Source organism: Nipponia nippon, unplaced genomic scaffold (assembly GCF_047370975.1).
Source record: "Nipponia nippon isolate SJK-2023a ecotype South Korea unplaced genomic scaffold, ASM4737097v1 scaffold_5, whole genome shotgun sequence".
Taxonomy (NCBI): domain Eukaryota; kingdom Metazoa; phylum Chordata; class Aves; order Pelecaniformes; family Threskiornithidae; genus Nipponia; species Nipponia nippon.
The window spans coordinates 51,991,692-52,014,767 of NW_028262369.1; the positions used below are offsets into that span (position 1 = coordinate 51,991,692).

General features: G+C 55.3%; 1 protein-coding gene across 2 annotated transcripts in view; it reads left to right on the forward strand.

The window, feature by feature from the left end:
• ASTN1 (astrotactin 1) overlaps positions 1-23,076 on the forward strand; it is a 56,156-nt gene that overhangs the window by 25,834 nt on the left and 7,246 nt on the right. For both annotated transcript variants that reach the window (XM_009463596.2, XM_087733367.1), the window contains exons 5-22: positions 456-563; positions 1,661-1,810; positions 1,968-2,135; positions 2,342-2,426; positions 10,079-10,153; positions 10,623-10,760; positions 11,137-11,287; positions 12,014-12,180; positions 12,377-12,571; positions 12,893-13,020; positions 15,295-15,399; positions 15,574-15,762; positions 18,847-19,115; positions 19,367-19,500; positions 20,173-20,324; positions 20,671-20,806; positions 20,937-21,037; positions 21,662-21,845. In XM_009463596.2, the coding sequence (XP_009461871.2) occupies positions 456-563; positions 1,661-1,810; positions 1,968-2,135; positions 2,342-2,426; positions 10,079-10,153; positions 10,623-10,760; positions 11,137-11,287; positions 12,014-12,180; positions 12,377-12,571; positions 12,893-13,020; positions 15,295-15,399; positions 15,574-15,762; positions 18,847-19,115; positions 19,367-19,500; positions 20,173-20,324; positions 20,671-20,806; positions 20,937-21,037; positions 21,662-21,845 (2,635 nt within the window). The remainder of the gene's footprint in view (positions 1-455; positions 564-1,660; positions 1,811-1,967; positions 2,136-2,341; positions 2,427-10,078; positions 10,154-10,622; positions 10,761-11,136; positions 11,288-12,013; positions 12,181-12,376; positions 12,572-12,892; positions 13,021-15,294; positions 15,400-15,573; positions 15,763-18,846; positions 19,116-19,366; positions 19,501-20,172; positions 20,325-20,670; positions 20,807-20,936; positions 21,038-21,661; positions 21,846-23,076) is intronic.

The window sequence follows — 23,076 nt, forward strand, 5'->3', positions numbered from 1 at the left end:
GGGCTTCCACCCACCCATGCTCCAGCCACTTACCCACTCCTGGGATGCCGAAATAGGGCCAGCATTGGGTCAGAGCATGGAAATGAGGGTTTGGGTGGGGGGAAGCAGAAAAAACAGTGTCTGCAAGGATGCAAATTATGTTGAGTTGATTGGTTGCAAAGATGCAGAGGGTGTTGGCCATGGTAAATATTTTACGATATTGGCATGGCCACGGGGAAAAGTTGCAAAGTAATGGGAGCCATGGCAGGGGGCATGGCTGTGTGTGGTGGGATGGGGAGAAGATGCTGTCCCCGCTGCACCTGGCAGACAGGGCTCCTGGTGTTCAAGGCAATGCTAGCCACGTAGGATGTGGCTGTAGGTGATGGATGTAGGCTGTAGGATGGTGATGTAGGGTGTGGCTGGTTGGTGTGGTATAGTGCCGGCCCTGCTGTGACCACACTCGGTGTCCCCTGCAGCCGGCTCAGCATTTCTCAACCCTGAGGGGGACTCAGGGACAGAGGCGGACACTGATCCCCAGCTGACCTTCTACACGGACCCCTCACGGAGCCGGAGGCGCAGCCGAGGTGGGTGCGGGCACAGAGGTGGGCAGTGAGCTGTGGCCCCTCTTGCGTTGTTTGCTGTCACTTCTCTGGATTTGGACACTTTGCATCGGCAAAAGATGGAAGCCCAGGCACAATCCAGGCTGCCGTGGGCAGGTGTCGGTCCCCGCTCCCACAGCGGGCTGCTGCTGCTCTCCAGTGGAGTTTCTCAGCAGAGGATGAAATATATTCTGATTTTTGCTGGAGGCTTCTGCGGGGCTTTGGTGTGTATTAATGAGTAACATGCTTCAAAGGGCTGGCCCGTGAGTTCCTGTGCTGCCGCTCGGCACGGTGGTGCCGCAGGTTTGCTCTGACACCGTGCACGTACGAGCTGTATGTGCAATGGGGGGTGGAGACAGGCTTGGCTCCTGGGCAGGGGTCTTGCCCTGCACCACCCTTTGGGAGGTTTCCTCCCCTGGGGAGGAGAGTTTCTGTCTGTTTTCAATCCTTCTCTGGACATTTCCTTGTTTTTCTGGGAGCGGTGGGCCTGGGAGCCATCTTCTTCACCCCCAGCACCCGTGCTGGGTGCTGGGAGGCCAGTTCAGGCTTTGTCTCTGCAGGGGATAGCTCAGCCCCCAGACAGCGTTTTCCACTCAGCTTCTTCAGCTAAGAGATGAAAAGTCAAAAACCTGTGTGCCCTGAGCAGTTAGGGCTCTCCTGTGCTTTTTCAAAGGCATCCAGGAGGCTGTTGTCATGGCAAAATTAACCCAAGAGAAATGCCGAGAAGAAGGAGGGGGAAAAAAAAGGATACTGCATTTATCTTTCTTCTCCTCAATATCTCTGCTCTGCTTTAAAGTCCTGCTGCTGCAAAGGTTTTGGTGTGCAGCGGTGCAGGAGTGCAGGAGAGCCCGGGGTGTGGGGGCTCCAGGAAACCCCAGCCGCAGCAGTCAGGATAGAGAGGCTGCTGTGGCAAAGGCTGCTTCATGCTCTTGAAAATCCAAAATGACTTCGCTCAATTGGATTGATGCTGGATTTCCAGGGGGCTGGGCAGGGTCTCTGCACCCTGAGATCCTCTGGCTGCACCCCAAGATCTTCCTGGGTCCCTTGGGTCTCAGGTTTGACTGTGCTTTTGTGTTTTCCAGTGGGCTCCCCCCGGAGCCCCGTGAACAAGACCACGCTGACCCTCATCAGCGTGACGAGCTGTGTCATCAGCCTGGTGTGCTCCTCCCACATGAGCTGCCCCCTTGTTGTCAAGATCACCCTTCATGTCCCCGAGCACCTCATCGCTGATGGTGAGTGTCCCGCGGTCCTCGCCACCCCCTCCTGTCCCACTCTGCGAGCTGTAATGGAGGGGAGGAGGGAATGATGGAGAGGGCAGATGCAGGGGACCATCATGGGATGGAGGGGACAGCAGTGGGTTGCCACCGCTGACTCCCCTCTCGGCGGCAGGGAGCCGGTTCATCCTGCTGGAGGGGAGTCAGCTGGATGCCAGCGACTGGCTGAACCCGGCACAGGTCATCCTCTTCTCCCAGCAAAATTCCAGTGGGCCCTGGGCCCTGGACCTCTGCGCCCGGCGCCTCCTCGACCCCTGCGAGCACCAGTGCGATCCTGAGACTGGTAGGTAGTCAGGTGGCTGGAGTGGGTTTGGGAGCTCACCTCTGCCTGCTCAACCCAGCTTTGGTGGGAAGATGCTTTCTCACCTTGCTCCACGTGCAAGAACGGAGCTGCTGGGTGCCCCAGGTGGCTGCAGACTGGGTTTTGCAGGGATGCACATGGAAAGCCCTGTCCTCCCATGTCCCTCATGTTCCCCCCTCTCTCCGTAGGTGAATGTCTCTGCTACGAAGGTTACATGAAGGACCCCGTACATAAGCACCTCTGCATCCGAAACGAGTGGGGAACGAACCAGGGGTGAGTGCGCTTGCCGCAGCATGCCCAGGCTTGGACCGTCCTTGCACGAGCTGCTGGGCTTCGGCAGCAGCATAGTAGGGCTGTGGCAAATCCTCTTGAGTGAAACAGTTAGAGGCATCTCGGTGAATCGTAAGGTCAGTGCACAGCTGGGGCCTGCAGCTGGTCTGCGGGAGGTGAGGATTTCTATTCTTGGAAATAATCAGAGGTGATGTAGAAGAGGCCATTGTTCAGTTTCAGAGTAAACACCCCCTGGAGAGCATCAAGGCTGCGCACCTTCCCCTTGCGGGCACTCTCCTTGGCATCCTACACTTTGTGGCGCTTTCAGTTTGGGTGTGCGAGGCGACAGGAGGAGGGCTGAGGTTAGGCTGCAGTCCCCGGCAGAGGAGGGAGGCTGCAAGGTGGGGACGCCCTATTGAAAACTGGGCAAATTAGATGCTTCCATGCCATGGCCTGAGGGAACAAAGCAGTCGCTGTCTGCTCCACAGCTTTACACCCCTGGAAGTGCAAAGGGAAATTTTTCTGATGTTTTGGCAGCAATTTGGTGGGGGACCCCAAACGTTCCCATCTCTCTGTGACCCTCAGGGGATGCTCCATCTGGTCCTTAACACTCATGGGTCTCTGACATGCAGATGGGGACTTCCAGGGATAGCTGGAGGTAGTATGCAGAAAGCCAAGACACCCCCAAAACCAGGGGCCCCACATGCACCGGCACTTCCAACCCCCTTTTTCCTCCCCTTGTCTCATTGTGCCGCAGCTGGATCTGCTGCGATGGCAGCCCCGAGCATGGCAGGACGCCCTCTCTGAAGTCATTAGTCTTCACAGCAGGAAGAGAAAATCATCAAAGGCTGGGCTTGGCGGCACCCCTGCCGTGCCGCTTCACCAGAGGATGGCAGCCACAGGGGGCTGCCCATGCCGGCCGGCCCGGCTGCGTCCCTTTGAACTGAGGCCTGGGGAGAGCACTGTTGCTCTGCCTCCAACCCCCTCTCTGTTTTTTTCATTTTAAAGCAATTTAGCAATTAAACCCAGTGCAGAGCACTGGCCGTGGGAGACAAGGGCGGCCTTTGTTGTGGGTGCCCTGAGCCAGGCTGGGGACACGACGATGCTCATGAGACAGGTAACCCCGTGCTGGGGATGTGCTGAGTGGTGGTCAGGGTCCCCAAACCACTGCGAGGTACCACTGCCAGAGTGGGAAAATACAGGCAGAAATACAGCTCCCTGCCCTGTTTGTCCCCAGGGGACAAGTGTCTGACAGAGATGTCCCCAGCTCCTCTGTACCCAGCTCATAAGAGGCACTGAATGAATGGGGACTGGGTCGTGGGAGGGTTATTCCCCCTGCCAGGGACTTGCTCATTTTGGGATGTGTTGTGTTTAGGAGTGTCTCACAGTGGGTTGGAAAGAGCCCATGGCCACCCACGACCACCCATGGCTTTGGTGACAGCCTGTGCCTCGGTCAGAGCTATCAGCAGCATGCTGGACCCACCACCTTGCAAAGAGCAAGAGGGTAAACGACTTTGTCCATTGAGGCAGGTAGTAGAAATGGATAAGCACAGGTGGAGAAGCATTTGCTTCCATCTCCTCTGCTTTTCTGTTGCTCCTGGACATGGGACTGCAGCTTCACGCTTTTCTTCCCATGCACATTGCTCTTCTCTAGCTTCTTCCTGATCTAGCTGCTCCATCATCTAAAGGGAAAGGGGAGAAAAAGCTGCTTACAGGTGAATTGGGAAAAAATATGGATGGTAACAAGCAGGAGAGAAGCCAAGGACAGGAAGGACAGCTCCAGACCCAGCTTTAGTCTCAGCAACGCCAACCCGAAAGGTGCTCAGGACCCACTCCATTCCTCCGAGGGTTTTGGGGCTGCTTTTCAGACCCAGCTCCATCCTGATGACCCCATGGGAGCCTCCTCCATGCTCACACTTGAAATTCTGCCTTTCTTCCTGCAGCAGTGTTCGTACCTGGCCAGGATACATGTTGTCATGCATCTCTTCTCATATACCAAAGTTGGCTATGATAAATCACATGCAGCGTTTCCAGCATACACTTCTGTTTGGGGCAGAGAAACCTAGCAGATCTCTTTTTCTCCAAGGTGCAACACAGCCTTAGACTATGGTGGGGCTGTCAAAGTCCTTCTGCATTTCTCTGGGCTCTTGATGCTGGAGTGTTGGGGCTTTTTCGACGCTGCCCTTTGAGGGCTCCTCTCCCAAGCTGCTTGAAACTGGGGTAATTTCGTATTTCTTCCTTGAACATGTCAGGTTTTTGTTTCAGAAAATGGTAGCAGCTGAAACCACGCTTAACTCAACCATCCCTGCCTGCAGCTTCCCCTATTTATAGGGGCTCTTGAAAGTGTGTCCACACTAAGCATTGTGATGCTGGGGCTTGATGTTTAATGAGGATTTTTTTCTGTGCTGCGCTCTGTTCCTGATGTCCAGGTGCTGCTTGTTGCAGCTCTGCCTGCAAGGGCTTGTGATGGTGGAGGTCTCTTCTACCTGTCCAAGGTGTCCCCTGTGAACCCTTGGCCTCCACAGGGTAATGTCTGTGATGAACTCTCTTTGGTCCAGCAGAACCATCTTGTCAGAGCCCATTTAACTGAATAACTTGTAACTTTAACCTGGTATTTACATTTTTTGGGGTGGAGGTTGAACTGCCAGGCCACACTGTGTTTTGTCATGCTCATCAGCTCACTCCCAGCTCTAGCAACAAGGTTGCCCACAGGCTCACCTGAAAGAGATGTCTGCAAATCCTCTGCTCTCTCTCCTTGTCCCAAGGCGAGATCAACTGTGTCTGAATAATTTCTGACCATTGTTTGTCTAATGCACTCTTAACCCCTCCAATATTGCAGCGATGTGCTGCAGCCATGGGTAGCTCAAGCCAGGCAGCGAGTCAGTCCCCAAAGAAGCCATGCTGGCTCTTAGCAAAGGGGGAGGTCGGCAAAGCAGGACCTAGGGGCTCTGCCAAATCCCTTGGTGGACTTGGGAGTGACGTGGTTTGGCTATGACCTCTTTTGTTTTCCTAGGGTGGTGTTTTTGTCTGAAAACTCATTTCAACCCTTTGGTTTAGATAGGTTTGCCATTGGTTTGTTTTTATTTACAGTGATTACGGGTTGACTCGGTGTCTGTTCACCCAGCAGCATCTAATTTTGCTCATGAAGGCGATCTCATCTTTGAACTTTATTGGCAATGGCAGCGAGGCTTTGTGTGTTGTGTGTATTTTGAGTACCATACTGAGATCCATGCTGTCGTGGTACATCCTTTACCCAATGCATCCAGTCCCTAGATCAGTTGTTCAAAAAATAAGATCTTTTTGATCATGGGTAGCAGATACATTTGATCAGCTGCTTTTTTTTTGTGCTGCTCTTCAGCTGTTTTAAACAAATCTTGCTGGTGCTGTTTGTGTGTTCACAGTCTGTCTTCTTACTTTGATATGCATTGTTAATTAGCTGCTTTTCGACTCTTAGTCTAACATTTCCTGGGCAGGATTCAGTTTTCAGCAATCCAACCAACCCTGCCTTGTCTTTGCTCATCAAACCAAATTCCTGTGATTACTTCATGGTATGACTGAACCAAAAGTCAAATCATCTCATTCTGCCTTTAGTTAACAAACTGTTACCTGCCCGCATTTGTACTTCTTCATCTCAGCCCTTAGATCCATCATGCGATGGCCCATGGCTTTCCCATACCCATGTGCTGTTCTTGCCTGGGTGCCCTTTTCAGACACCCCGATGAGATTTAAGATGGTCTGCATTTAAGGGGTCTTTATCAACATGCCCTTTCAACTTGTAATGGACTTCATCCTGGCACAGGGAGCTTTTAGGCCAGTTTAAGGCAATTTGGCGAATGCATCTGGCTGGGCGCTCTCATCCTCTTGTAGCAGTTGGCAAGCAGGGGCCACCCCAGCCCCCTCCCATGCTGGGCAAGTTACCCCTTTCTCCACCCTGCAGCCTTGCAGCCATTTTTTCCAGCACAGGACCTGAATTAGTGCAACAGCCCATGCCCTGCTCAGCCACCTCCCCTCCCCATGGTGCCTCTTCTTTTCCGCATGCAGTTATCCCCCTCTCTGGCTGTACATCTGCTCCTCCTGTCCCATCGCCATGCACCATCCGCTCCCCACTCCACAGAGGAACTGGGGACATGCTGAAGTGACAAGGACAGCACTTTTCCTGCTTAAGGTCTTTTTTTTTTTCCCTTTTTCTCTTTTTTTCCCCACCCCTTTTTCTATCTTTTTGTTTCCCCTCTGCCTCTCTCCATCCCCTGCTGTGTGCCTCGGCTTTGCGAGCTTGAAGGATGGCCAGATAAAAAGCTCCTCTTTCTTTCAGATCCTTTCACCAAACTACCCATCCGCCGCCTCCTCCTCCCGCCCCATTCTCCTCGCAGATTTACGGGCAGCCCAGGGAGAAAGTGCCGGCATTAGCATTTTTAATAAAGAGCTGCTTGGAAGGGATGGCAGGGGGTGGGGAAGTGGGAAGGGGAGAAGCATTGGCAGCTGAAGCCTGAGCGAACCCATTGCAAAGCAAAGCAAAGCCGGGGAGGAGCTGGGATGGGCATCGCCAGCAGGAGAAGTCGGAAGCTCGGTGCTTGTGTCATATCTGCTCTCTACTTGCCCCCCATCAGGGTGGTGTTGGGTCTTCATGGATCCCTACTTTGGTCATCGTGGGGAATGGGTCCTGGGGCTGCAGGAGGGGTGCAGGTGCTGCGGGAATGCTTCTGGTCCGTTCACCGTGGGCTTGAACTCCTGAGCCGCCAGTGGAGGGATGTGGTGAGTGCCTTTGTCTGCACCGCTCGCTCCCAGCACACACTTGGAGCTGGTGCTTTGATGCCTTGATGGGGTTCAGCATGGCCGTCCTCATGCCATTTGCTGGGTGAAACCCCCAGGAGCACAGGGGGTCAGGGAACCACACATGAAGTCACCTATTTCGGTGCGTAACAGCTGACCACCTTCTCCTCCAGTGGCATTTCAGCCACGTTCACATGCAGCAGCTTCTCAGTGCCCACTGCAAAGCCCCTCTCCTGCACCCCTCCGACCTCCCTGCCAGCTCCCCTCGAGCAGCTGCTCCGGGTTAGCTCATCATGGCTTCATCCTGCGGACACTAGCCGTTGATTCCTCATCCCACCCATCTTGTCTAGAAGAGCTTTGCAGGGAGCAAGGACTGGAAGGAGCACGGTTCTCAATGTTGGAAGTCAGTCTGGCTTCGTCCCCAGCTCCATGCTGGAGCTTCCACTCAAGCCCAGATCTGGAGCAAAGCGTAGCTTATGGTCCAGCTGGAAAAAGTAAAGAGGTCTGAAGATCATCCTGGGGATGCACTGGCAGCGCTTCGGCCGTGGGAACTTGCTGACTACATGTGGGGAGTTTGCTGGTTCTCAGCTGCCCTGGTGATCCCCTGTTTTGTTGTTTCAGATGCCTACCTGAGTGCCAAGGCTTGCAGGGAGCGAGAGCAGTCATTTCTGGCCCATTTAATCCAACCTGATCAGGCGCAGAGCTGCTTCTGATAAGTCCAGCTTTCCTTTGTGAGCTCTGAACACCATGCAACCAAAATACCTGCCAAGGGCAACAAAAACCAGAGCAGCGAGGCACCTCCAGTGATCACAGAAAGCAAGGAGGGAGACAGCTGTGGAAGCACACACTTGCGTGCATGGGAGAGGAAGGAGGGGGTGAAACAGCGGCAGAGGCACAGGGGGCAAAAGGCAGTGATGGAGGAGGTGAGGTGTGCCTGGGGGAGGAGATCTTGCCCCGTCCTCTGCAGCATAAGGCATGAGTCAGTAAGTTACAGTGCGTGGGTGGAAATGTTGGTGCTGAGTTCCTGGAGGGCTTCCTCAGAGATGAGGATGGATAAGTGCCTCTTGTTGAGCTGGAGGTCTTGTATGGGGACTGTCCCAGGGCTTCCTTGCAGAAAGTACCGCGTCCTTGCAGACTCAATGGTGCCTGGCAGCATTGGTTGTCCCCTACACATAGCTAAAGGCTGAACCTCCCTTTTAACAGGCCTTTTTTGACCCCAAGTAGAGGCAAAGTAAGGCAGGTTGGGGAGATGCCACATGGTCCCTTCCTGGAGCATGGAAACCTCTTCCCCGGCTCAAAGTCATCATCACACGAATTTTAGCCACAGTGGGAAATTGCACCCTGGGTGGATGCAACCTGGCCTGGATGTTGATTTCCATCTTGCAGACAGGTCCAAGCCCACTGGCTGTGTGTCCCAGACGTGTCAGCATCCATGGGCTGCCAGATGTGCTGTCTGGCAGAGGTCCGGCAGCCACCACGCCTGCGCAGCGCCTACCCCAGGGCTGAGCTCCACTGCAAGCCAAGAGCGGCTCTTCACAACCGCTTTTCCACCTGAGTTGATGGGGAACAATACCTTGCCTCTGCTTTTGTTCCCTGCCTGGCGTGCTCCTGAGAAGCAAGAATAAAACCCATCTGCAGGAGCTCTGGAAGGCGGAGGCGTGAAGCATTCAAGGCGTCGGTGAGACGCAAGGAGCACATCGCTTTCCGGCCGAAGCTGACCTCATTCAGGGCAATCCGATCTGTGGGCTGAATGTAATCCCCTGCTCCCAGTCTACTGGACGGGAAAGTGGCATTGTATCCCAGTGAGGAAATGAGACAGCGCACTGTAATCCTGCAATCAGGATTTTTTTTTTTTTTTGTCCTTGCTGAAATAACTTCAGATTAGAAATTAAAGTGCTTGTGCAGGAGAGCTGTAATTGCCTCTGGAGAAAATCCCCAGGCTTGTTGGCAGCACCCAATGCTCTCACCCTGAATTTTAACAGCAGCAATGCGATGGGATGGAAAATCTCTTTCTTTCCCCAGCTCTGAGCTCTTGCAAAGGGGATTTGGAGCTTTAGGGTTCGCATTGCCTGATTCAAAGCCCACCGCGGTCACGTCTCTGTGCCTCCCCTTGCCTTGCCTTGTCAGCATCGCTCTGCAAGTGATGCTCTGCCAGCAGGGCCATGCTGCGGGGGATGCACGTCCCGAGGTGTCGTGGCCACAGGTGTCCCACCGAAGGGCAACGGCCACCAAGTCGTGGTTGCACGTCACCCTGTGCTATCTAGGGCAGCAGAGATGGAGGAGACGGGGCCATCAGCTCTCCAGCCTCCTGCTTGGTTCCAAACTTCCCGCTCATCTTCCAGACCCCTTTGCAAAGTCCTGGGGGGGCTGAAGCTTCCTCAGTTCCCCTCCTGAAACAGTGAAGCCCAAGGGGAATAAGGCAGGTGGTGAAGCTGCGGCCCTGGACCTGACGTGCTCCCTTGCAAATGCCTCACAGAGAGAGGGTCCAGCTGCTTTTCGGGTTTTTTTTGCAGTTCGATGGCTGTGATTCAAATCCCTAAAATGGGAACCAGGCAGGTCGTACCTGAGCGTGCAGAAGCATGAGGCTCACAGATGCCGGGTGGGCGGTGGCAGACGGGAGCGTGCTGTACCCAAAATTAAGGATGCAATATGCTACCAACCCATTGGTGGGTTGGGGCTGGGGTGAGGAGTTGATGTTGTAGGAACCCCAAAATTAAGATCTTGGATGTGGGGCTAGTTTATCACCTTGTCCTGGCTTCGCTTGAGCTGACTCATCCCAGGACTCCTCTGCACATGAGCTGGGGGCTAAGCAGGGGAAGCATTTCGGGCTGTGAGGGGTAGTGGGAGCATGATGCTGGCATGATGCTCCTGTGTTTCTCTTCCAGGCCTTGGCCATACACCATCTTCCAGCGTGGCTTCGACTTAGTGCTAGGCGAGCAGCCATCTGACAAGATTTTTCGGTAAGCAGTAAAGGCAACCTGGTCAGCCCAGGGGGACTCAAAAATCTGACTCAGGGCATACAGGAAGGCTGGTCCCTGAGCTGGCAGGGCTGAGCACAGCTGTGCTGTGCCACCTCCTGGAGACATGTGAGCATGGCTGGGAAGGTCCTACCACAGCTGCCATGTGGGCTGCTGGATGCCCAGCAGCTGGTTCCTCCTCTCTCTCCATGAAGAGAGCGAAGTTTAGGCTCTGAAGGAGGATTTCTACCAAAAAGAGAAATTTCTGTCTTGTCTTTTTTTTAATTACCTAAATTATGTGTGTCTTTTGGGGTCATTTGGGTGCATTCAGAGGACCCACCCCACTTTACCCTGCCCATCTGCCTTTGCTTGGGCTGGCATCCCTGCAGGGCAGGGGGCAGGTTCAAGAGCTTCGTTTTGGGCAGAGGTTGCCCTCTGGGCTCAGCGTTTCCCTTTGCTGCTCTCCCTGCAGGTTCACCTACACCCTGGGGGAAGGCATGTGGCTGCCACTAAGCAAAAGCTTCGTCATCCCGCCAGCCGAGCTGGCCATCAACCCCTCGGCCAAATGCAAGACCGATATGACGGTGATGGAGGATGCGGTGGAGGTCAGGTAGGTGCAATGGCGGGGCTATGGCATTTAGGAGGCGTTTCAGCAAATCTGGTGGTGCAGCCCTGGAGTGAGAGGACCAACCCAAAACACGTGGGGGTTGATGAGAGCTGGGACCCCCACCCCACGTTTTGCAGGTGGAGATTAGTACGTCCATTAACCTGCCCCTCTTTAGTACCTGCAAAGCTGAGTCTTCAGAGGTAGCTCTCATCATCTCAGTAGCGCCTGCATCCCTCTAAAAGCATGGCTACCGTTCAGTTCACTGTCCGCCCAAGGGAAACCTGAGCTCCGGAAAAACCCACTTAGCAGCCATGTACACATTCGCAACGTCTCATCGGAGCAGTGACACACCTCCTCCTCCTCCTCCTCCTCCTCGCAGGGAAGAGCTGATGACTTCCTCCTCCTTCGACAGCCTGGAGGTCCTCCTTGACTCCTTTGGCCCGGTCCGCGACTGCTCCCGGGACAATGGGGGCTGCAGCAAGAACTTCCGCTGCATCTCGGACCGCAAGCTGGACTCGACAGGCTGCGTGGTGCGTGGCCCCCTGGGAACCTGCAAATCTCCTTCGGTGTGAGCAAGGAGGGGGAGGGTGGAAGGGGAAGGGCTGCATCCTTCCTCCTTTCCCATCACCTCGGGATGGATATTTTGGGGTTGGTTTTGCAGCGGGAAGAGATGTTTTGGGCTTGGCATCTCCCCCATCCCTGCCCTTGCTGCACGCACACACGAGGGAGCGAGAGCCCATCTTCTTGCTGGCTCTCTGGGAGGCCCCACTTCACTCATGTGTGCCCCCTGTCACCACTGCAGCTGCTTTGCTGTGCAGGGAAAGCGTGTGCCCCGAAACGGAGGGGTTTGTGGGGCTGAGGCGTCCTGCTGTGATGCCACCAGAGCTGGACATCAGGGTGGGGAGGCTGTGAACATGGGGCAGATGGTGGGTTTGGAAAGGGCAGCGTTGCTTTGGCAGTCACCAGAGCTGGGTGCTGGTGAGCAGGGTTGATGCCAGCACATTACCTTGGTGGGGGGTGGCTTGGGGGGCTCCCACCCAGGGGCTGCACTCCCCAGGGCTGCAAAGAGGCTTTGGTACAGGAGGAATATCTGCAGCTGTGGGCACTGTTGCTGCCGTCCATCCCATAGCCCCCAAGCATCACTCAGGCTGCGATTTCCAGTGGAGAGCAGCGTTGGAGCCCTCCCCTCCGCCTCAGTCCTGGGGCTAGGTTTCTTCCTCACGGGCTTCATCTCTTGCTTCCCCCACCCCTGCCAGTGCCCAACGGGACTGAGCCCCATGAAGGATGGCACAGGCTGCTATGACCGTCACGTTGGTGTGGACTGCTCAGATGGCTTCAACGGGGGCTGCGAGCAGCTGTGCCTGCAGCAGATGGTCCCCCTGCCTGAGGACCCCCTGCTCTACAACATCCTCATGTTCTGTGGGTGAGTGACCCGTCACTGCCCCGGCCATGGGGACACCCCCAAGGTGTTCCTGTACCTTGCCACTGCCACCCTGAGCTTGTAGGGTTGGGAGGGAAGGTCTCCTCTGTTCCCAGCATCCCTGCTGGGGTGACCTGGTGTCCCCAGTCCGGATTGATGGGGGCTGCAGCTGATGGTGGACCCCATGCTGGTTTCCCAGGTGCATTGAGGACTACAAGCTGGGCACGGACGGGCGGTCATGCCAGCTCATCTCGGAGTCGTGCCCTGAGGGGGGGGACTGCGGTGAGCCCCGTGAGCTGCCCATGAACCAGACGCTCTTTGGGGAGATTTTCTATGGCTACAACAACCACTCCAAGGAGGTGGCCCCAGGGCAGGTGCTCAAAGGGACGTTCAGGTGAGTCAGGGATGTGGGGAGGTGACCCCAGCAGGGTCAAACCTCACCATCCTCTCCAGGAAGAAGGCATGGGAAGCAGCCTGGGGCTGGACCTTAGCAGACTGCCATCCACGTCTTGCCAAGCTTTGCAAGAGATGGAGCAGCTGGTGGGGAGGGTGCATCTGAAGCTTTCAATCGAGAGTAGGCATCTTTGTAACCTGTGCCCAAAGAAAAGTCTTGATGCTGAGTGGCTTTTTGGGATGGGTCACTGGCTGGTGGGGATGATCCCAAGCAGTTCCCCTGTCCTCCAGCCCTGCCCTCCTCTCTGCAATTAACTTCCAGGCAGAACAACTTTGCCCGAGGCCTGGAGCAGCAGCTGCCGGATGGGCTGGTGGTGGCCACGGTGCCCCTGGAGAACCAGTGCCAAGAGGAGCTCTCCGACCCCATGCCTGACCCCGAGTTCCTCACCGGTGAGTGAGTCAGGCTGGACCCGCACCTCTCCCAGCAGGGCAGCTGCTGGCGTGCCAAGCTTCAGCACCTAAGCCTCCCAGGGGATATATCTACCATGGGATATATCTAGTCTGGCTTTAGCATGCCACACTCACCTGCAGCAGCAGCGGTAAGAGGAAGGCATTAAAAATGAAGGAGAGGGAGAGGCTGTAAATTAATTGTGTGGCATAAAAGCTCAAGTGTCCATTGGATATTTGGGGTATTTGCAAAAAGGATTTTTTTTTACCAAGATAAAAAAGTTTTCCAAACACCTCTCATTTGATTTCCAAATCAGAAACCCTTTGCTGGCATAATGAAGCATTCAAACCTGCTGCAACCAAACCAAAATGTTTCGGTTTGTCCTGCCAGAGCATCGTGGGCCATGAGCGACAGGGTTATCAGGGATTCCTAGACAACCTTCAAGGATTTACCTTTCTTCCACCAAGTTGCCAGCGCCCCAGGTTGCCAGCCTTTGTTTCCTTGGTGCTTGTTGCTGTTGGCTGAAATGGCTGAGGACACTGGGCAGCTACTAAATGAGGGATGTGGCTAGTAAGGTGTTTTGTAAGGTGTCTGCAGGGTCGTCTCATACGAGACCTTATGCATTCGCTTCGTTTGGCAGACCTCCCAGGAGGGTTTTCGGGAGCACATGTGGGCTGCACCCAGGGTCCAATGGGTGCTGGTTGCTCCAACAGGGTTCATGGCAATGTAGGTGTGTGTGCAGGCAAATGCAGGCAGGGAGGAGGGTGCTGGTGGGTCCCAGCAGGGCTGAGCTACCCCAAGAGAGCTGTGTTGGCAGGTCACCCCTGCATCCATGGGGATGCTCAGCCCTGCCTGGAGGTGCTGGAGGACACCTGCCCCCTGATGGGGCTCTGCTGCCCTTGACATGGCTACATGGATGTAGGGAAGGCACTGCCACCGTGGCCTCAGCATCATGGCAGGGTCGGTGTGACTGGGACTCTGCTGGCAATTACGCTGGGAAGGCAGAAGCCAGTAGATTATCCTATTCATTTCCCACTGCTCTGCTGGCTCTTTGTGGCTGATTAAGGCAAAAAAAAAAAAAAAAAAAGGAAAAGAAGTAAAATCTTCTCTGCTTGTCAGTAAGCAGATCTGGATATTGCTGTGAATACATGAGAGGCAGAGCTGCTGAGTAAGGAAGGGTTGTTTTTGCATAAACACTTTGCAGGGAAGAGCAAGCCTTTGAAGCTGTTGGTAGCAGCCAACACCGAAGAGAGAGGCACTGGAAGGCGAAGGATCTTCTCCTCCTTCATTTTTTATTATGGAGTGGGGGATGCCCATTGTTATCTTCCTGAACTCTTGCTGTGTGGCTGTTTAGCAGCAGAGTTTGCTGCTTCACTGCTGAGCAGAGGTGTGCCGTGTTGGCTGTACGGCAGCGGAGCTGTGAGGGAGGAGGTGGCCATGCCCTGGCATCCTGCTGTGGCACACCACGGGTTGCTCTGGTCACCAAAATCAGAGCCGTGAGCACCCTTCAATTGACTTTCTGGGGCTTTGTCCAGGCTTGGTGGCCTCTGTCCCTCTGCTTATGGAAGCTGAGCTGCTACGTGCTTTGGCTCATGCCTTGGGTAGGACAAAGTGGCCACCCAGCCCTGGTCTCCATGAATTTCTGGCTCCCGTAATGCGCAGTTAAATGGCTGGAGAATGGGATGTCTTTGCCTGAAGAGGGAGAAACCCCAGGTCCTGCTCAGCTCTAGCATTGCCATAACGTCCCAAGGGAGCGGGAGCATCAGCAGGCATGTGGTTTCCTCTGTACGCATATGTCCCGCTCGGCTTAGTCCTGGCTGAAAGGAACCCCAGAGTCTCTCAGTTGGCTGCACTCAGGCGCACATTGCATGACGGTGACTGTTCCCAGGCCTGCAAACTGCTCATTAAAAAGTGCAGCTCTCATTAGTGAAATAATTAGCACACCTGGGCATGTCTTGGGAGCAGGCACCAGGATGGAAGGAGGGGATGCAGGAGGAGGCTCGTTATCTTCCGATGCAAAGCCCTGGACGTCAGGATGAAATGAACCCACGTGTTTTCCTTCAAAGCCATGATTTTAATTGCCAAGGAGCAGCTGACCCTCAGCTCTGAATGCTTCGCCGCCTCCTCGGGGGGGACATGGTGTACGCACAGTCCTTTCCCCCAGCTTCTTCCCACCCTGCTGGCTGCGTTGCCCCAGGCACAAGGGACTGCAACCATCCCCATGGCAAGGCATCCCTGGGCAGTGGCACTGAGCCCCCGTGTCCTTTCTCTGGCAGGGATGGTGAACTTCAGCGAGGTGTCTGGGTACCCTCTCTTGCAGCACTGGAAGGTGCAGTCCATCATGTATCACGTCCGGCTCAACCAGCTGACCATCTCCCAGTGTAAGCATACGGGGCAAGGGGGAAGAAGGGAAAAAGGTGTGGCGAGAGGACACACAGCTGCCTTCTGGCAGGTGATGGGCTCAGAGGTTGGTTGCCCATTGCAAGCGTGTTGGAGGGGTGGCAAGGGCTCAGGATCCCCTGGGATTTGAGAATCTTCTCTTGTCTCCTCCCCAGCCTTCAGCAACGCGCTCCATTCTCTGGATGGGGCCACATCCCGTGGAGATTTCATGGCGCTCCTGGACCAGTTTGGCAACCATTACATCCAAGAGGCAGTGTATGGCTTTGAGGAGTCCTGCTCCATCTGGTATCCCAACAGGCAGGTCCAGCGGCAGCTCTGGCTGGAGTACGAGGACATCAGCAAAGGTAGGAGCCCCGCTCATCTCCAGGAAGAGTTCCCAAAGCCAGCCCACGGAAGTGGGAAGCTGAGTTTGCTTTCGGCATAGCAGGGAAAGTGCTCAGCCTGTGTCAGGGCAGCATCCCATCTCAGCCTCTTATTTACACCCTGCTCTTGCACCCTTTGAAGCCGGCTGGAGGACTCCCGTGGACTGCAGTGGGCATTAGTCTGGGCCAGAAAGGAAGATAAATACCCACATCCCCAGGGAGATGAAAGACAAATGCACTAATCCCACCAAACCGTCTTGCCTGATTCCGGACTTAGCTGTTATTTGTCTTTAATCCTGTTCCTTCCTTCCTTTTGTCTCTGCCATATCTGCTCTCTTCCACTTGCATCCTGCGGCCAGACTTTTCTCCCTCTAATGTGCTTTCTTCTCCCAGGCTGCCAGTGCTGTGCTTTTAATGTCTGGAGCCCAGTTATGAACTGGAGGTTCACCATGGCGCAGAGGGCATCTGGCACTGCTGCATCCCCTCTGGAGCCCTTGCTGCAGCGAGATGCGACGGCTCTCCTGTGGAAGGGGTTTTGCAGGTGGGCGATGGCTGGTTTGGACACGAGCTTTCCAAAAGCAGAAGGAGCCTAATGCCTGCCTGCTGCTGGCTGTCACCAGGACCGCAGCATCTCTTGTGCTGGCCTTTGCAAAGCCGCCTGCAGGCGTTTTGCTGTCTGTGCTGGGGACGTTGGGTTGCACCACTCAGGCTTGGGCAGCAAGCAAGAGCCAGCTCCCAAGCCCAGACATGGGGGATGTCGAGCGGAGCCGCTGCTTTTTAGGTGACCTTGGTTTCCTGCCCCCTGCCCAGCAGCTGGCAGCGTGAGCTTGGAGCTCACAGGCACTGTGACCGCCACATCGTTTCCATCATGAAGCTTCATAATTCTCAGTATTGGCACCAGCCTACGGTGCTGCTCTTGCTGTGCCCTGGCCGCAGAGACATTTGTTTTCTCTCCAGGGCTCTTGTGTGGGAAAGGCTTCTTTCTGAGCCTGAGTCTGGATCCTGTGGGCTCAGACCTCCTGGAGCTTGGACTTCTTCCCAAGCCCACCTGCAAGAGTACACACCCGTTGCTGTTTTGCTGTGGGCTGTCTCCAGATGTAGCATCTTTTGATTGCAAGTAGGTTTTTTTCTCCTGCAATTTCCTCCTCTTTGATTTTCCTGCTTGGAGGCTTTTCAGGTCTGGCAGTCTCTTTCCACCCACAATATCACATTTCGGTTTCGTTCTGGCACCTGCCACTTTCCCTCCTTTGCTTTTTGTTTGCAAACGTCAGGAGCTGGATATCGATTGAGGAATTGCAAGAGACAAATCATTCCCTGGCTCCTCTGCTTTCCCTCGGCGCCTGCTAAGCTGCAATTCACAGCTAGCCCAAAGCGATCCATTTCTAGCTTGCTGGGGGAGCGAAGCAATGCTCTTGTACCCCAGGTTTTGTTTAACAGCCTTGTTTTCCTTGCAGGAGTCCCAAGGATAGGCTAGCGGTGGCCCATTTCTCAGCAAACCCTTGCAATAGGAAGGTCTTCCTACTGAGCCATGGATGTGCTCTCCGGCAGCTCCCTGCAGCAACCAGCCCGTACCAAACTACCGCTGGCAATGCCCTGAGCCTGCCTGAAGGGCAAGGCTTTGCCTGGGCATCCTCCAGCTTCCTCTGACCCCACTGACCATCATCAATGGTCCCTCTGGGCCCCTCTTTCTTTGGTGCAGAGCCAGGGACATCCTTCGGCAGGGATTTTGGGTGTTCCCCTGCATGACAAAGCTCTCAGCGGCAGGGTGATGCTAGCCAGGGCACAGCAGTGATGGGCAGATCCTACCTTCTTGACTGTTGTGCTAGGACATGTTCCCTTGTGTCAAAATATTTCCTGCTATGGGAGCGCTGGAGAAAAGCCCACCAAGTGCAGGGTCTGGCTCGCTGCCCCGTGTGGTGGAGCCATGGCAGCACCCAGCGTCAGGCACCTTTGCGCGGAGCTGGGAAAAGCGTAGACCGTGGTGATGTTTTTGTGCTGCAAATCTTTTTTCTGAGCCTGTTGGGTTGCAGGGTTGCCTGAGTGTTGGCAGGGTAGGACCTGCAGATATTCCCCCGTGTGTACGGGGCAGAGGGTAAACAAGTCTTCAGTCTCATCACAGTCTGGCTGGGGGTCTGTGGTCCTGATGAACGTACCTGCCTCCATCTCACCACTTTTTTTTACTTTGTGATGGTGCTATGTAAGCTAAGCCCTTAGGGAGAGACCCTGTTTCCTTGCTCAGCTGCAACTTTGTCCACCTCCATCATGCCCCATGACAGTGCAAAGAGACAGGAGGAGCCAAGCTTGAGCCAGCTCCCCATCTCCCTTCCCCCTGTGTGGGGACTGAGTGCAGGAGAGGTAGAGGGGCTGGAGAGGGGCTTGGTGGCTTTGTAGCCATCTCAGGAGCTTTCTGGGCATCATGAGGCACTGACAAGTCTTTCCTGCTCATTCTGAGCTCTTCAGTGCTGCTGGCTGCAGACCTTTTGTGGTGGGGGCGGGGGGGCACCGAGTCAGCATCATTGCTGTGCACCCTGGTCTGGCACTCATTCTCTCTGGTCTCCAACATGCTCTGTCACATCAGCTTTGATGGGGGTCCTTGGGAACCGAGGGAGTTGAGCAAAGAAATCAGCTGTTGGGCCAGGAAGGCTTTTGCAGCAGAGTGGTTTGGCAGGGGGCTCTGGTGGGGCGTCAGGGTGGGGTGAAGCTGCCCAGCAGGTCCTTTGTGAGTCTCCAGCCACATGAAGGAGGCTCCCTCTTGTGGGGACCTGCTGCAAGGGTGGTCTGTCCCAGTGCCAGGCAAAGGGCTGGGGCTGGGGAAACTGAGGCATGGGGAGACAAAAGGACCCGCAATGGTAGAGGTCAGGGTGGACTTTTCAGTCCTGATTTCTCCTCTGAAGACCAGTGAGCATTTCATCCCTACAGAGCAAATGGGGAGCTCTTAAGGATACAGAAGGGTCTCTGGGTAGCACTGCCTCTCTCCTGGCTGGAAGGCAGGGCTCTAGCCCCCTCGCATCCCCTTATTGATGGCTCGGAGCCCACCCTGGTGCCACTCTTTTCCCCCTTCCCCAGGCAACTCCCCCTCAGACGAGTCGGAGGAGCGTGAGCGGGACCCCAAGGTGCTCACCTTCCCCGAGTACATCGCCAGCCTCTCTGAGTCGGGCACCAAGCGCATGGCGGCTGGCGTGCGGATGGAGTGCCAGAGCCGCGGGCGCTGCCCCTCCTCCTGCCCGCTCTGCCACGTCACCTCCAGTCCTGACGTGCCCGTCGAGCCCATCCTGCTGGAGGTCACCAAAGCAGCCCCCATCTACGAGCTGGTCACCAACAACCAGACCCAGCGGGTGAGGAGCCACTGGCTGGGGTGGGGGGGTGGGCGTGGGGGGTGGCAGGACAGCATTGGGGTGGTCTTTGCAGGCAGCTTGCCCTGGTAGCATCACATCAAACCATGGCGGCCCTTGCCTATTGGCCAGTACTGCTCTCCAGGGTGGATGGACCATGCTGAACCCACTGGGGGATGGATAAGCACTGACTTGGGTGGTGGTGGGATGGGAGCTCACCTGCCCGGTGCTCACCCCATTCTCCTCTCTCCCAGCTCTTGCAGGAGGCCACCATGAGCTCACTGTGGTGCTCGGGCAGTGGGGATGTCATCGAGGACTGGTGCCGCTGTGACTCAAGTGCCTTTGGGGCTGATGGGCTGCCCACCTGCGCACCTCTCCCGCACCCCATGTAGGTCTCCATGCATGCCCAGCCTGGCTTCTTGGGTCTGGGAGGAGGTGGTGATGGCCAATGGTGTGGTGGCAGGAGGTGGTGGGGCTGGGGTGGCTTTATGGGACAGGTTTGCAAGCGGATGGGGGACCTGGAAATCAGGCAGAGTGTGCAGAGATGCAGTGTCTTTTCTAAATTCAGCTGAGGACTGGGGAGCTGTTTTTGGATCCATCCTGGTAGAGCAACCCCAGAGAAGGAGCCCTTTGGACCAGCATGCCCAGAGCCAGGAGGGGTAGGAAAGGGGGAGTCACTTCTCTCCTGGGGTTGGTCTCTTCCAGGCTTTGAAGCCCTTTTGCTGGGAGACAGTAATGCAAAAATAGTCCCTACATACTACCTTACAGAAACCAACTAATTTCTGGTGCATTTGTGTGTGGTCTGCACAGCAGAGCAAGTGGCACTAGCAAACACACTCATGCTGCCTTTTGCACTAGCCATGGGGACTGGCTGGAGAGGTTGTCCTCAGCATCTTTCCTACACTGTGTGCCTCAGTCTGGTGGTTTTGCTGCCTTTTTAAGGCACAGAAGAGCAGCAAAGCACTGATAGACATGGGTGAGGGTGAGCACGGGTGGGTGGTGGGGATGGCTGACAGACCTTGCCCTCCTGAGATGCTGACCGGTCAGCATTGCCCCCCAGCCTGCGGCTCTCCACCGTTCACGAGCCCAGCAGCACACTGGTGGTGCTGGAGTGGAGGCACTCGGAGCCCCCCATCGGGGTGCAGATCGTCGACTACCTCCTCCGTCAAGAGAAAGTCACCGACAGAATGGACCACTCCAAGGTGGAGACAGGTGAGTGGGGACTTCACTGGTTCTCTCTGGGGAGGGTGGGATGGACATGTTGGAGGACAGCCTCTGTCTCCCTCTTTGCAAGGGAATGCTGCAACATATCTAGTATCCTGTGGAAGAGAAAGCAGCCCCTCTCCTGCCCACCTTGCTGCAGAAGTGACAGCTCCACGCCATGGTGATGAGCCTTGCTGGAAAAGCAACAGGTCCCTCTCTGCACCAGCCTCATGCATGAGCCTTGGTCCCCCTCGGCACCAGGCAGCGTGGTAGCGGGCACAGACCTCAGCGGCTCTCCACAGTCCTGGGGACATCTGTGTCATCACCTGCGGTATGTCCTCCCCTCTCTCCCTAGAGACAGTGCTGAGCTTCGTGGATGACATCATCTCCGGTGCCAAGTCACCCTGCGCCATGCCGGCCCAAGTGCCTGACAAGCTCTCCTCCACTATCTCCCTCATTGTTCGCTGCCTGGAGCCCGACACCACCTACATGTGAGTCGACTCCCCCGTGCCATGCCGGTGGCAGCACCGTCTCCCTGACCGTGGTGCTCTTGCCTGATTCTGCCTGGGTTTGCATGAAATCTTGGGAGTCCAGAGCTTCACCTTTTTCCTTCTTGGCCAGGTTCACACTTTGGGGAGTCGACAACACAGGAAGACGCTCCAGGTCCAGTGATGTGACGGTCAAGACCCCCTGCCCTGTGGTAGACGATGTGAAAGCTCAAGGTGAGATGGAGGGAGCTGCTGGACTGTGATGCTTGGGACCAGCAACAGGGAGTTCCCCCTTCCAGCATGTCGCCACACACGTCTTGTGTCCTGGCTGTAACATCTCCTTCACCCATGGTGGCCCAGGTGCTGTCATGTGGTGTTGAGGGTTGGCGTGGAGGGTAGCAGGAGGCACGCATCCTCTCCGCAAACAAACGCAGAGGCAGTCTGTGCTGGTGGAGGCGTGGGAGGATGGGTGGAGGGGCAGGCATTCAGGACATACCAAAATAGCCCAGAAGACCTGTCTGTCCTGCCCAGAAAGCAACTGGTAGTGTAGGTGGTGGCTGTGCTCAAGAAACCCCTTCCTGTAAATAAATGGTACTTCACTAACAGTCCCTGATGACACCACCAGTTTCTTTTCCTAATTGGACCAAACTATGGGAACCTAACCTGCACTGAGTCCGGGGAATGCCATCTACTCTGTTGCTCCTCCATTGGGACCTTGTCTTGATATGACGTAAATCATAACTCAGGGGACAAATCTTGGCTCTGGTCTTGGTTTCCCTAGAGCTGAGCTTTAGCCTGGTGGGCTTTGTTCATGCCTTTCCTTGCACCCTACTGAATACCCCCTGTCCTTCTGCACAGAAATAGCAGACAAGATCTACAACCTCTTCAACGGCTACACCAGTGGCAAGGAGCAGCAAACAGCCTACAACACTCTGCTGGACCTGGGTTCCCCCAGCCTGCACCGAGTCCTTTACCACTACAATCAGCACTACGAGAGCTTTGGGGAGTTCACCTGGCGCTGTGAAGATGAGCTGGGACCCAGGTAGGCTCGGGAGTTGGGTTGGCTAGGCAGGCAGGCCCGCCCACCAACAGGCTTATCCCTCGTAGATGTTGGTCACCAGTAAGGTGGCTCTCTGGCAAATCTGAATTTGTTTGATGATAGAGCTTACAGTCTCACAGTGGGGTTCCTGTTTTGCTGGATGCTGTGCATATGTTTCAGGTCCAGCCATCTCCCTCGAAGCACCATAAACACAGGACAAGGTGGAAGGCGGTAGACCATTGTCAAGCCATCATCCTTGTCCATCCCACCAGCCCTATACTGTCTCTGGAGTTTTGCCTAGTCTATTCACGCTATGCAGGAAGGGGATGGGATTCTCTTTTTCTCTCAGTAGCTGCTGCCACAGGCAAAAAGGCGGAAGGTCTTGGAAAAATAATGCATCTTTGAGGAATGGAGGTTATTGAGGGTGAGAATGGGAGGGAGTGTGGTCATAGCGTGTTGCTAGAGAAGGGCCCTGGGCATTGAGGGAGGCAAAAAGGTGCAAGGAGGTGGTTGTACCTTCAAATCTGCTGGAGAAGGTGACACAGAAGAGCTTGATTGTGGAAGCTGCTGGATGAAGTGCGTGCAAACACATGTGTGTGCTGGGCCATGCCAAGGTCAGACTTGGCTTTCCTCCTTTTCCTGGGCTTTGGCTTGAGTTCAATGCATCTCTGTGTGTTGAACTCGCTGTCACTTGTGGTCCAAAGCAGGCAGTGGATTGACTTTGGGTCTGAATTGCACGTGTTCTTCCATTTTGATCCATGTCTGTGGTTGTGTGGGGTGATCTCAGGGACACAAGATTTTTTGGTGCCCAGGCAGTGCTCAGCTGCCATGGCAGGTTTTGAAGGAGGTTGCCCTGAGCTCTTCCTGGCTCAAACAGTCCCTTGATGCCTGAGTGAGCACCATGTCCTCTTCCTGGGCTCCTCCGGGTCACTGCAGCCCCTCCAGCTGCCTGGGGATGAGGTGCCTCGTGCCCCGGGCTTGCAGAGGCAGACAGATGTTCCCTTTTCCTTTGTCCGTCAACGTCTGCTTTTGTCTGCGTGGTTTCCCAGTAACGTGGATGTTTCCAGTCAGTTTAGCAAGCTGGGCTGGGAGATTGTGTGGGCTGCAGTGGTGTTTCATAGCATCTGGCCTCCAAAGAACTGGAGCCTTGAGCCCATCCCGTAATCAGGATTACTTCAAATGTACGTCAGCAACAGCTCCTATCTATGAAATGCATGGCCTCCACCTTACCCCC